Source organism: Lasiodiplodia theobromae (genome assembly GCF_012971845.1).
Source record: "Lasiodiplodia theobromae strain AM2As chromosome Unknown scaffold_60, whole genome shotgun sequence".
NCBI lineage: Eukaryota > Fungi > Ascomycota > Dothideomycetes > Botryosphaeriales > Botryosphaeriaceae > Lasiodiplodia > Lasiodiplodia theobromae.
Genome location: NW_023336542.1, coordinates 74327 through 87350, shown reverse-complemented (window position 1 = coordinate 87350; position 13024 = coordinate 74327). Strand labels below are relative to the sequence as shown.

At 52.5% G+C, this 13024-nt stretch overlaps 3 protein-coding genes across 3 annotated transcripts; 1 reads left to right on the top strand and 2 right to left on the bottom strand.

The window, feature by feature from the left end:
- Positions 1–1818: 1818 nt before the first annotated feature.
- Positions 1819–3371, top strand: LTHEOB_12266 (Cellulose-binding protein; the record flags this gene model as incomplete). The annotated part of the gene is made up of 3 exons (XM_035509114.1): positions 1819–2514; positions 2567–3232; positions 3285–3371. The coding sequence occupies 3 exons, from the start codon at positions 1819–1821 to the stop codon at positions 3369–3371; spliced, it is 1449 nt and encodes a 482-aa protein (XP_035364771.1).
- A 3781-nt stretch (positions 3372–7152) lies between these two features.
- LTHEOB_12265 (Heterokaryon incompatibility protein or allele) lies at positions 7153–9563 on the bottom strand (the record flags this gene model as incomplete). The annotated part of the gene is made up of 3 exons (XM_035509113.1): positions 7153–8554; positions 8609–9282; positions 9333–9563. The coding sequence occupies 3 exons, from the start codon at positions 9561–9563 to the stop codon at positions 7153–7155; spliced, it is 2307 nt and encodes a 768-aa protein (XP_035364770.1).
- Positions 9564–10551: 988 nt separating this feature from the next.
- Positions 10552–11354, bottom strand: LTHEOB_12264 (Ubiquitin-protein ligase; the record flags this gene model as incomplete). Its single annotated transcript, XM_035509112.1, has 2 exons — positions 10552–10611; positions 10665–11354. The coding sequence occupies 2 exons, from the start codon at positions 11352–11354 to the stop codon at positions 10552–10554; spliced, it is 750 nt and encodes a 249-aa protein (XP_035364769.1).
- Positions 11355–13024: the final 1670 nt, after the last annotated feature.

The following is a 13024-nucleotide window of genomic DNA, read 5'->3' as shown; positions in this document are numbered from 1 at the left end:
TAAAAGGTTGAATAAGGCATAGTAAGAGGTGGGATAAGACTTTAAGGAGATGTTTGTGACTTATTGCGTAGAACGGGAATAATGGAGAGGCACAAAAGGCACAACGTTTAAGAAACTGTCAACTTTGAGAAAATTCTTACACACTACGAGTTGTAGGCGGGCGAGTGATTTTTGGATAGAAGAGATGAGAGTGTACGCCGCCATCACCATGAGAAGAGAAACGGCCAGGGGCTACCGCGTCGCTTCATCGGCGGACAGTGCGTGCAAGGTCACTTGGACCCTATACCTCAAACATGAAGTTCCAGTAGGTTATTCGGAGGAAAGCGAAGCTATGTTGGTCCGATGCCCTGCAATAATGAGGTGAGTTGTTTACACCAGCACAAAGCCGGTCACGCGGCAATACCTAGTGGCGTCATATGTAGGGGGTTTGGAAAGAGCAAGCAGAATGCTGGTGGGGTGGCGCAATGCGTCGTATTCGCATGATCCGAGCGGTCCGTACTGCATTCTCTTCGTCTGCACGAGATGCAAGACCGAGGATAATCCCTCCAGAGTAATTAAATTATGTGTCGGCGAAGGTCCCGGGAAAAGCAGTTCGGCGAAGCATTGGCCGGGCGAGTTGGTGGGTGCTCGATTTTCTCGTGGCCGAGTGCGAAGGGGGAAGTGTTGATATGCAATCTCGGCACAGCCAAGAAGCGGGAAAGCAGGTCGGGCAGCTAGTCAGGCACAAGACAACGCAGTCGACCGGGTAAAACGCGGACAGAGTTCGAACGCTTGGACTGAGCTGGATCTTTCCCTTGGGTCGCAGTGGCAATGCAACGGTCGCGGGTCTGGCTGGGCTAGACTCTGCGCTAGTGCAGTGGGCAGAGGTCATGTTTTGGAGGGCAATTCTCACCCAACAGGCCGAGAGACTGAGGAGACAGTCAGTCTGGATGAGGAGTGACTGCCGGGGAAAGGGCCGAGTGGGGGGTAGGGTGACGTCGGTGCGTTGCTACGGTGGAGGAGCTGGAGCCCCAGAGCGGAGCAGGACGGCACAAGTCCGGCACTTTCGGCTCCCAGTCGGATGGTGCATTCCCGTCGCTTGGGTGCGGCACAGAACCATGTTCTGCAGGCGTGTGGAATCTGGGGTAAACACCAACACCCCGCGGCCATGACACCGACGCCTCGCGCGCCTGCTCTTATACCTACTCAAAACTCTTAGCCAGGACGGCTGTGCAGAGTCAAGAGGGCGCAGTGACGACGCCCAGACCGCGGCCAGCGCCCAAAGCGGCTCTCTCCGTAGGGCGGCCCACCGAATCACACCCGTCACGCGATTCCGGAGAGACCATGAGGCTCCAGCACTCCGGCTTGGCGCAGAAACCGGTCTGCGGGTACCGGCGGGGGCTTCTAGACGTTGCTTGATCTGGAATGCGTGATTTAGCTGTCGGCACTTTGAAGAGTCTGCGTGTGGTGGCTGGCGCGTAAGCTGCCGTTTTGGGTCGGAAGTGGCTGCAGCTGCCTGTTCGGGCGGGGGTGGCGCCCTTGTCGGTCATGCACTCCGCATTGACGGCCTGGCAGAATCGCGGGGAGCAGTGTCGATCCTCCGCACGGTGAGCTCACCACGAGATCATGGAAATTTCTTGCGGCCACGCCGACTCACTCACTGCCGTGCTGTATAGCGGCCCGGACCCCATCCCCTCTTTGGTCAAGCTTTGGTACACGCCGGCCGCCCTCGGTGCCGAATTGCGTCGACAATGGCCGTCATCATGAATCGCCATGGACTACAAATAGGGACCCAGATCCCACGACTAGCACTGCAGCGTGCTCTTCAAGGCTGCAACCATGTTCGGCGCCTCGTCTCTCCCCAGATTAGCGGGCCTGCTGTGCCTTAGTGCCAGCGTCGCCCAGGCCGCGCTCCAGACCGGCAAGTGCGAAAATGTGCGCTTCGAGAACAAGCCGCGCACCTTCGTCATGACCGACATCTCGAACGAGCCCGACGACCAGATGAGTCTGGTTCGCCTCCTGACCCACTCCAACGAGCTGGACATCATCAACATCGCCGCCGTCACTTCCGTCTGGAAGAACGACTCGATCGACACACCCTCCATTTTCGGCGTCATTGGCGGCTTCGGCGACGTCCGCGATAACCTTAACGCCAACGTCCCCGAGGCTGGTGTTTATCCCACTGCTGAGGAGATCGCAGCAAAGGTCGTCGTCGGCCACTCCGTATACGGCCTGGCAGCTCTGAAGGAGTCTACCCCCAGCAACGCCTCGACTGCCCTGATCGCAGCCGCTGATGCATCCGAGGAGCCTCTCTGGGTTCTCGCCTGGGGCGGTGCCAACGTCCTCGCCGAGGCCCTCAACCAGGTCAAGCAGGAGCGTACTGAGGATGAAGTGGCCGCTTTCGTGAGCAAGCTCCGCGTCTACGCCATCTCTGACCAGGACAACTCCGGCCCCTGGATCCGCTGGAACTTCCCCACCCTCTTCTACATCGTCTCCATCCACGGCTTCAGCGAGTACTCCATTCCCACTTGGATCGTAAGCACCCCGTCCAATTCCCCCCTGACCCCTGACACTAACTTCCCACCAGGGCATCTCCGGCGAAGCTCTCCGCCCCTTCGACAAGGGCGGTCCGGACTCGAGCCTCGTCACCAACGACTGGCTGCAGGACAACATCCGCATCGGCTCGCTGGGCTCGCACTACCTGAACTGGTCGTACATCATGGAGGGCGACACGCCGTCCTTCCTGGGCCTGCTGCCCAACGGCCTCAACGCCCCCGAGCACCCGGAGTGGGGTGGCTGGGGCGGCCGCTACATCCTGGCCGACGCGTCGGGCGAGACGGCCACCTACAGCGACGCCTCCGACTTCGCCATCGGCCTCAACAACGACACCTTCTTCTCCAAGTACGCCTCCATCTGGCGCTGGCGCTCCGCCTTCCAGTACGACTTCGCTGCCCGCATGCAGTGGTCCGTCAACGCCGACCCGGCTGACGCCAACCACCACCCCGTCGCCGTCGTCAACGGCTCGTGCGGCCTCGATGCCCTCGAAGTCGAGTACAAGCTCGGCGAGTCGGTCGTCCTGGATGCTGGCGAGTCGTGGGATCCTGATGGAGATGACCTCAGCTTTGAGTGGTGGCACTACCGTGAGCCGTCTATGAGGCTGGAGGGTGATATCCCCCGTGTCTCGCCTAACGTGACTTTCACGCCGTTGGATGAGAGTGGCAGCCTCGTTGAGGTTACGCCGAACGACAACTTGGTGAGTGCTTACGTGATTTCTCTTTGATGAACATTGACTGACTTGCTGGTAGACGATCCATGTCATCCTTAATGTCCAGGATGCACGCCCCATGAACTTGACGGCGTACAGGAGAATCATCTTCAAGCCTACTGCTTGAGTTCTTTCGGTGGGATAGATATGTAAATAATGTAATTACGAGTAATTGAGAATATTTCGACAAGCAACTCTTCATAAGTATCGTCTGCATGACGCTCAGAAACTACATTAGGAACTGTCAATGTGATGGAATTGGGCAAGGAAACCAACCCCCACTGGTCATTCCATGGCAACATATCAGCCGATTGTTCATCATATCAAAGTATTATATGCCTTCTGGTGAAGTATCAAGCTAAAGCAAGAATCTTGCGGCTAAGTCTTTGTAATGCATCCTGCAGGATTGACTAGCTGTTTGACATGAACGGCTTAACAGCAGAGCGAACGATAATAACCACTCGCTCTTTTCGCAGTACATATATTGGTGCTAGCGTCAGCTTACATGAGTGGGCAAGCACCCAGAAAGATGCCAAGGTTCCAATTCTAGTGTCACAAATTAAATTACGCATACTATTACCATCGCCAGATTATCGATGACTCCGTCAGAAATTTGGTACCAAAAATCCCGTTCGCCGATCGCTGCGAAATTCCGCGCCAGGGAAGACAAGACTTCTGGTACAAATCTCCGTAGATAAGCTCTGCATTGAAACAGATTAATGCTATTGTCTAAACAAAAACGTTCACTTACGCTATTTTTTTGGAGGCTGCAGGAAAATATATGCTCCCCTACCTTTGGGTTGAATGACGATCGTAGCATTAGAAAATGGGAACGAAAGCAACGGGTGTGTTGCATAAGGCAAACCTGAAGAGGCTGTGTAGAGTCGTGTACACGTGTAGTTGCAGCTGAACATGTTTTAATACGACTGTGGTCTATAAAATGACTTATGTACCACCAAGCCCCTCGTCCGCAGGATCCGTCATTGTCGTGCGGGCTTTGTGCTGCGATGACCAACTCTTCATATTGCACACTTGATTGGAGCACTTTCACCATGTAAGGCAAACTTGCATAGCCTTACAGAAACATTTTTCCGCAGCTCAAGATGCCTGAAAGAGTGCCAGAGAGCTATATTTAAAGGCAGCTAGCAATAGTTTATGTCACTCAATATGCTCCGAATATCTGTCCTCTTTCATCTATCATCCCAAAACATTTTGTTTCCATTTTGAGGCATTCACAATCTCAGCTGGCCGATATGGAAGAGAGAGAAGCATCTGCCCCTGGTCAACATGACCCGCTGTGTGATGATGCAGACTGGTCCACGATTACTCAAGAAGCCACACAGAGCAATCATACAAGGCGTACTTCAAGAGACTCTGACGAAGTCTCAATTATCTCTTCAAACTCTGACCAGCGCTCACATTCTCCATTGCCTATCCACCCCCTGGATTCTGAGCTCACCTGGCAAGTAGCTCCACCACAGCAACTCAAAGGCAAACCAAACATTTTGTTCCATCGGAACATCGTGGTCAAACAGCATCGGATGCCTCTGGATCTGTTTCTTTCATTGAAATGGTACAAAGGAGAGCTTTTCGGCAATGTGTGGCTTTGGGAAGCTACTGGGGCAATTATCAGCATCTTTGCAATGATTGCGATCATTGCCATACTTCCTCAGATCCACAACAAACCTTTGCTTAGCTGGAAATTTGTATTAGCCCCCGCGACGCTCATATCGGCATTCATCACCATTGCGAAGACAGCAATGCTGCTACCGATCGCTGCGTGTATCTCTCAATTGAAGTGGATACATTTCTGGCACCAACAAAGGGATCTCATCCATCTGGAGACTTTTGACAGAGCAAGCCGAGGTCCCTGGGGCGCATTCACCTCACTATTCAGCGTTGGGGTGCGCTCTCCGATGGTTGCTGCAGGGTTTCTTCTGACAATACTTTCCCTGGCAATGGGTCCTTTCGCCCAACAAGTCGTCCACTTCGAAACACGCCATGTTCCGAATCCGTCACAGAAAGCGCACATCCTTGCTACTCGAGCATATGATAGCTGCAGCTCGCCGCAAGGTCAGACTCGGACTCTACAAACAGGTCAGCTATCTCCATTTCCACAGTGCATATGAAACACCCAGGAACAATTGTTAACTTTTTAGTAGGTACTTATTTGGACCCTCAGGCTCTAGGGGCTGGATTTTTCGATGCTTTCTTTTCCGATCCTGGAATGCAAGGCTCCCTTCTCAATGGTATATTCAGCACTGTAGATCCAATCGCTCCAGTTTGCCCCTCGGGGAACTGCATCTGGGATAGCTTCTCATCGTTGGGCGTATGTAGCATTTGCGAAAATATAACAGCCAGCGTATCCCGGGGCAAGTGCGATCCAGTGGGGCAAAGGTTCGATGTGTGGGAAACGGAAAGTAGTCTAAGTGTGGGTGCTACACAACTTTGCAAAGCGGATTCAGATTCCCGGGCAACCACGACCGGGGCCTATGTTGGAGCTATAAGAAACCACACAGTCATAAACTACACAGCAATGACCGCTGCACCGGACAAGAACCCAGTGATTGCGGGGAGAACGAAAGACCTTCCGGCCCCGCCAGGTATCGATCTTCTTACGGAGGTTCTGTTATTCAGGAAGGCTGGGATGTCGCTTTCAGTATCCCAGTCCTATGGAGGGTGGCTTCCATACTCCGGGAATCCAGAAGTACACGCTTGCCGATTAAAGTGGTGCATGAGGTCATGGTCAGACGTGAAAGTGGTGAGTTTCTTAACCCGTATCATTCGAATGACCGGCTTCTATCTAACCTGACTGCGTGACAGACCAACGGAAGCTTGAGTTACACAACACATAATTCGCCATTATCTGGTATTAAGTTCACCAACGGCTCTTACCTGTTTACCTCTAATATCACGGAGCATCCGTGGACGAGCTCATCATTTCAAATTGCAAGTATAGACGTCATTAGCATCGCAAAATTCGTGCGTCAGACGTTTTACTTTTCTCTCGCATCTGATGCATCAAGCTCGTCGCAGCCCGGTGCTTTTAATCCCAGCCGCCAGCTACTGGCTGTATCAAACATCCCTAAGACCTTTCAGAGCATCGCTGATAGCCTTACACTTCAGGTGGCGAAGGGAAGCAAGACAACCGCTGTGCCTGGAACTGTACTGCAGCCAGAGACTTTCGTGGTCATTCAATGGGAATGGATCATATTGCCTGGAGTATTGGTTCTTCTTAGTGCGGCCTTCTTTGCTATTACGCTGATAAGAAACAACCGCAAGGGTGCCCCAGTTTGGAAAGCTGACCTCCTTCCTTTGCTATTACATGGCATAATTGGCTTCGATCGGGCAGACTTGATTGCGGAAGAGCGGGATGACATTCACAAAATTGCCCGAGAAATGAAGGTTTACCTAAGAAGGGACGAAAACGATGTAGCACATTTCATGAAAGGTTAGAGTAGATCCTGTATGTACATTACGCTTAATGGAAACCATTAGCTTCGCCCGTCATTCATGTTATAGGCGAATATCTAAAAAAGATATATATGGTACTCGTATGATAAAAGCAATAGAACACTGTATCCGTAAACCACACCGTCTCCAACAGCCTACTTGGCTTCAAGTCAGAGCAGTCCCGCTCCTGAACTATTTATAAATCAAACAAACTCGCCCCCCAGCATCCTCCGTGGCGCAATTGGCTAGCGCGTCTGACTGTTAAATGGTAACATATCCAGTTACCTGCTGCAATCAGGAGGTTGACAGTTCAAGCCTGTCCGGGGGAGTTTCTCTTTTGCCGTTTGCTTTACTGATTTTCTTTTTGGTGACTCATTCTTCGTGTTTGATGGTGAGACGTTTTGGGGTTCAGGCGGCGTAGCTGTAGAATCCAGCAAATGGCATGCACCGTTTCCTCACAGGATATCAATATTCCCAAAAGAACATGTCTCCCTCTCAAACTCGCCATCCATAATGCCATGCACGTACGTTTCACCCATCAGCAACCACGCATTCTCCCCAGCGACATGCTTCCTGAACGTAAACGGCACATACATCCCCGCCACCAGCATAACCGCATCCCCAACCCTCGCCGTCGGCGGCGCCAGTCCAAAATACCCCTTCTCCGTAACGACAAACTTCCGATCCATCCCCACATCGCGCAGCACAATCATGAAGATCTCCTCCTTGCGGTGGTCCGGTTCCTTCTCCAGGTCCAGGCTACGGCGTAGCTTGTCCTGCAAGCTCGCCTTGGCCAGCCAGTTGAGGAAGAAGGTCTCGACGTAGTCTGGTGCCGGATGCCGCCTGTTCCAGATGTCGGTGATGAGGGTGCGCCAGATGGCGGAGACGGTACGCTCTCCGGTGGGTGCGTAGGTGCTGCTGCCGCCGTGCTTCTTGTTGACGAGGGATGTGACGAGCGACCAGAACTCCGTGCGCTGAGCTTTCTCCGCGAACTTGCTCCAGTGCAGCTCTCCGAGCGATTGGGGGAGGCTGACTACCGTCTTGATGGTGTCGAATGGCCTGGCCGCGACAGACAGTACGCGGTGGCCATCAGCCTCTGCAGTGCTGAAAGAAGGTGGTACGTTCGACGCGGCGCGGAAGACGTTTTGACCGGCGGGGCCTGCCCGCTGAAAGAAGGGCTGGCTGCCGAGAGAGCTGGCCAGCTTCGGCACCCACGACGGGAAGGCGTCGGTGCGGGCGCAACTTTCCCAGTCTGGCTGCAATTCGGGGAGGAAAACATCTTCTTCTGGTTTGATGACGGAGCGGTTCTCTTTTGTCCAGCCTCTGGACTTGCCGCGGTATTCGTCAATCAAACGGTTGCCGATGGGCTTTTTGGATTTCGGCTTGTAGGTTGCCTTGGGAAGGGGGTGGTTTACGAGAGAGAGGATGGAAAGACCTGCTTTTCCGTAAAGGAGACGGAGAGCAATGTCCAGGTAAAGGTCCTTCATTGGCCTTCTGTAGGCAACTTCCAGTACAGGGAGTTTGGCGCCCTCATTTATTGATGGTTGTAGAGATTCTGGCTCCATGAGTGCCATCAGGGCATATACCTTGTCACGGGGGTTTGTCGCAAGTCTGGTACCACCAAGAAATACGCTCTCAGTGAAGTCAAATTTCTGTTCTCTCTCATCCCATTGTCGCTTCAGGGTGAAGATGGAAGGCTGGAAGTTCACCCATGCCGGAAACATGGTAGAAGGCCCGCTCTGACAGATGAAGTAGACCCAAGACATGGCATTCTTGATAGACGTAGTAGGAATTTGCTTGCCGCCGTAGAAGAATGCGTACTTGGATGCCAATATGAACTCTTGAAGTGTCCATACTCTGAGTAAATGTGAGATCCGGCATCAGATGTTGTTAGGCTACTCATGTACTCACCTTTGGAACCACCCTTCCGATATTGCTACCATCAAAAAATGCCATGACACGAACTCTGCTGTCGCAGCCGATGCGTTCATGAATTCCTTTGCTGTGCGATATGTTTTGCCCCGAAACCGTATGTTTGCGTTGTTTACGTCTTCGGGATAAGGAGGCCATGATTCGACGAGACTGAATGCGATATCCCGTGTTTTGTGCTTCCGGCCCAGCCAGATAAAAACCTCATCTGCTCCGCCATAGATCCTATGCATGTTCTGCACTTGCACATTCTTCTCGTGGTCCTCTTCGCCTGCCTCCTGGTTGATACATATGGCATCCACCCAGAGATAGCGGCCGTCGAGACTTCCATCAAGTCCGAGAAGGGCAGCATGAAGGTTGGCACTCACCATACATGGTTTTCCATTGCATATAATTTTTCGTGTCTCGTAGGGGTTGAACGGCCAAAGCTGGTCATTATCGGGAGTGCGAAAATCTCTTGAAAATTCTGCAACGGGGCCCTTGTCACTCCATACGTAAGAGAGCGCGACGAAAGGAGGCCTTTGATCAAACCGGAACTCTTCCACGGAACACTCAATCAGGCCTTTTGGATCCGCCGACATGACTTTGAGAAGACGGAAGCACTCCGCATCACTCTGCAAACGGTCGTGCTTGAAGTGAACGTCAGAAGGAAGCGCCTGCAGATGGAAAGTCAGCCATCAGCTTGCCCTGATTACTGTAAAGGTACCTTCTCAGCTTTCTGTTGTGCTTTCAAGTTTTTAGCCTCTTCCAACTTGTTCTTGATGGACCCTGATTTCCAAGCATGGCGCATGTATTCCGAGGTAAAATAGTCCCGATTTGCGGAGAATAAAGCTACAAGACCCGTAGCGGTTTCCAAGCCTGGATCTGCCGGCTCCGGGCTGACATATTCCAACAACAACGCCTCAAACGGGACCTCTTCCTGTTCCGTTGGTGACATGTTCAAGGCGGATGCTATGTGAAGAACATGAAAGAGCTTGCATCGAGTTCGAGAAAACTGGAGAGTGAGAGGTGAGGGTAAAGGTGAGCCAACTTTCTCTTCTCCGCCCAAGCCCAGGTGCAAGATTACGTGGTGCTACATCGGCGATAAAAATGACGTAGCTGGTGGGCCTTGCATTTGTTTCAGCCCCCATGTTCGCCTTACAGCTCGGTGCGGGGCCGAAAATGCACTAGGCAACCAACCTAATCGCAAGGCCGCTTAGTCTAAATAGTTTAGTACAACCTTCTGCTATCTTAATGCGTTCACGCCGTATTGAGGTTTTAAATAGTGGCACACATGTGAGAAGCTCAACGAAGTCAGCTGCTTGGCACTGCTGTTTGTTCTAGAACGCCGCTTCAAGCTATAATGAAACAAAGAAATTTCATCAAAGGTCCAGTGATATACACGCCGATTAGCACTCCTCTGCTCCGAAGTCACGCCTGTGTTTTCTAAAAAAAAAATTGAAAGGGCTCATACTGACAGCGATTCTTAACAACGAAAAGCGATAGTCATGCAACCTCAGAGGTAATGACTTTGGAACCGCTACTCATCTGTTTCAACGAGTCCGTGTAAATGCATTTCTGATGCACTGGGAATCTCGAGAACAAAGGCCGAGACATAACGAGAGTGCCCCTACTAAGGGGCGCATTACTTCAAGCTGGGTGGAGAAGATCGTCGGGTAAACACCAGGTATTGTGTTATTTGTCTCCTCGATGGAGGTGCGGGCTAATCATTGCAAATTCCATAGCCCCTTTCCGCAATCTGAAAGTATTATACATTAGCTATACTGCGGAGGAGACATGAAGGAGAGTGGTTGGGGTTGCATTGTACGTATAGGCTCTGCAACCCCGATTGAATATGAACCGTCATATCAATGACCCGACGTCCTTTTTACAAACCATTCTCATAGGCGATTGCTCAGGTGCTTTTGCCAGGTTAAAAGGGGACTTTAAACTTCATAATCAACGGTGATCTCAGCCGATTCCACGTTGTTCACCCAGCTAGGAAACTGTTGGTCTGGTCAGCAAAGACCACGCAGCATCGTCATTCTTCATATCTTACCTGAGCCCTCCCCCATAATGCAACCCTGTCTCCAGGCCTCATCAGCTCCAAAAATCCAGCTCCATCACCCTTTCCATCATCGTCACCTTCCGGCTTCGCACGGCATTCATGACGTCTCCAGCACACCTCGTGATCTACAGGCGCCCTGTGGGCCACGCGATTGCACTGCACCGTCCACGCAACCTTGCCGTCTTCACTCTTCGCAAAGTCCCACCCGAGCGCATTGAGCAGCTCGCGCGCGGCAGCCGGCTCGCTCAGCCTATGCGACATGCCATGCTCAATGCCGTCGCCGACTGGTCCATCCTCAGGCACACCTTCAGCGCGGCGCAAAATGCTGGCCTCAAACCAGGTCCAGCTGCCGCGATACAGCCCATGGCCGCGATCACCGCCCCAGCCCTGGTCGGCGCTGCGCAGCACGAAGGTAACGGCGGCGATCTTGAAGTCGTCGTAGCCTTCGGAGGGATGCGGGACGGGAATGACCGGCGTGCAGAGGTAGAGGCCGGCGACGCAATGGTTCGGCATGCTCGAGGCGCGGTAGCTGCGGTTCTCGTGCCGGGCCGCGTGCACGCGCGGGTTGTAGCGTGCGAAGGCCAGGATCGACAGGACCAGCTCGGGCGGCAGCTTGAGGCTGCGCAGGATGTTGCGCACGGCGTAGACGTCGTTCGGGCTTGGCACGTGATCGGATGACATGGTGGTAGGCGGGGTCGTGGGGGTGCGCGGATGCTGTGGCTTCGACCACGCGGAGATCGGCCTGCGGTTTCTGGGTAGAGGATTGGGTGTCGGGGTGCAGCGGAACAGGTAGCGGATATACGAAGTGAAACAAGGGTAGAATGCTGACGTTGAGTGGCTACGACAAAGAACTGAGCTGAGGAGAAGTAACGGGTGATGAGTGCACTAACAACCCCGGCTGACGTCGCCGGTCGCACTTGCCAACAACGGAAATAGGGAACAAGACGACCGCCCCGCAATTCAATACCAGGCATAAAGCTCACAACCAAACAAAGACGTAGATTTGCTGTACCCACTTCCACGTGACATAAGCATGTGAAGCAGCCATATTATCTTCGCCAGCCTTGCGCTTCACAACCTATTCCACCCCTCGATGAAAAATGGCGGGAACCCAAGACCGTCCGACGTACGAATATGAACAATTGCCTAAAGGAGACCACATCAGAGTTCTTGACTTAGAACCTTCCATGGACCGCAACGCCGCCCTATGCGGCAAGCTGCGAACTGTCCAGCTTGATCACGATGATTATCCCTACGAAGCGATATCATACACCTGGGGCGAACCGGTCTTCCCGCACTTACTACATGTGGCAGCGGCAAATGTCCTCGATGAAACAAGAGTCCTTCGCATTACCTCAAATTTGGCAGAGCTGTTGCAGCGGATGAGGTATCTGCTGCACACGCGGACTTTTTGGATCGATGCAATCTGTATCAACCAACTCGACAACGAGGAGAAAAGTAGTCAGATACCCATGATGATGTCCATATATCGACGCGCCTTTCACGTCAACATCTGGCTCGGTCACCAGCAAGAAGAGGAAGCAATGATGCGTCTCTTGAATGAGTTTTCCCGGAGGCACACGCCTGCGAACGGGTCACCCAACGCCGAGATAGAAGCCGCACACGAATCTCTCTGTGGTATCCTTCGTCTTCCATGGTTCGCCCGACGTTGGGTTATTCAGGAGGCCGTCGTGAATCCTGATGTCACCGTATTCTGCGGAGCTGAGACGATGTCGATAATTCGCTTGTTCAACCTTGTTAACCAGCTTGGAGTTGAATCATCTCTCTTGTTCAAGTCTGTACGAGCAATGGAAGAGCTTTGGAGCAAGCTGGCCTGCGGACCGATACCTTCCGCTGAGGATGAGGCTTGGGACGGCTTACCAACACACGATCACGAGTGTCCCATGGTCGCGATTATGGAACAATTTGATCACTCCGACTGCGCCGATCCACATGATCGTATTTATGCTCTATCAGGCGTCCAAAGATGTGTGAACATTACCCCAGACTATAGCAAGACTACTGAAGAAGTTTACATCGATTTCGCCACAGCCATGTGTTTCCACGGACAGCTGCAGTGGATTTTGAAGATGGCATCAGACCGTCACAACGGAAGCACCGCTCCTGGGCTCCCATCATGGGTACCTGACTGGAGATTAAGACCTTTGCGAAGATCTGTGGTAGCGAACACCCTGTTCAAATCTACGGGGTTTGTCAATTTAGAACGCTTGGAGAGTGGGGAGTATGCAATTACCTTTGAAGACCGCTTGCCTTATTCTAATCCATATGCTCAATTCACCACAATAAACAATTTATTTATTCCAGATCGGGGTGGCAAAGATATCCACAGA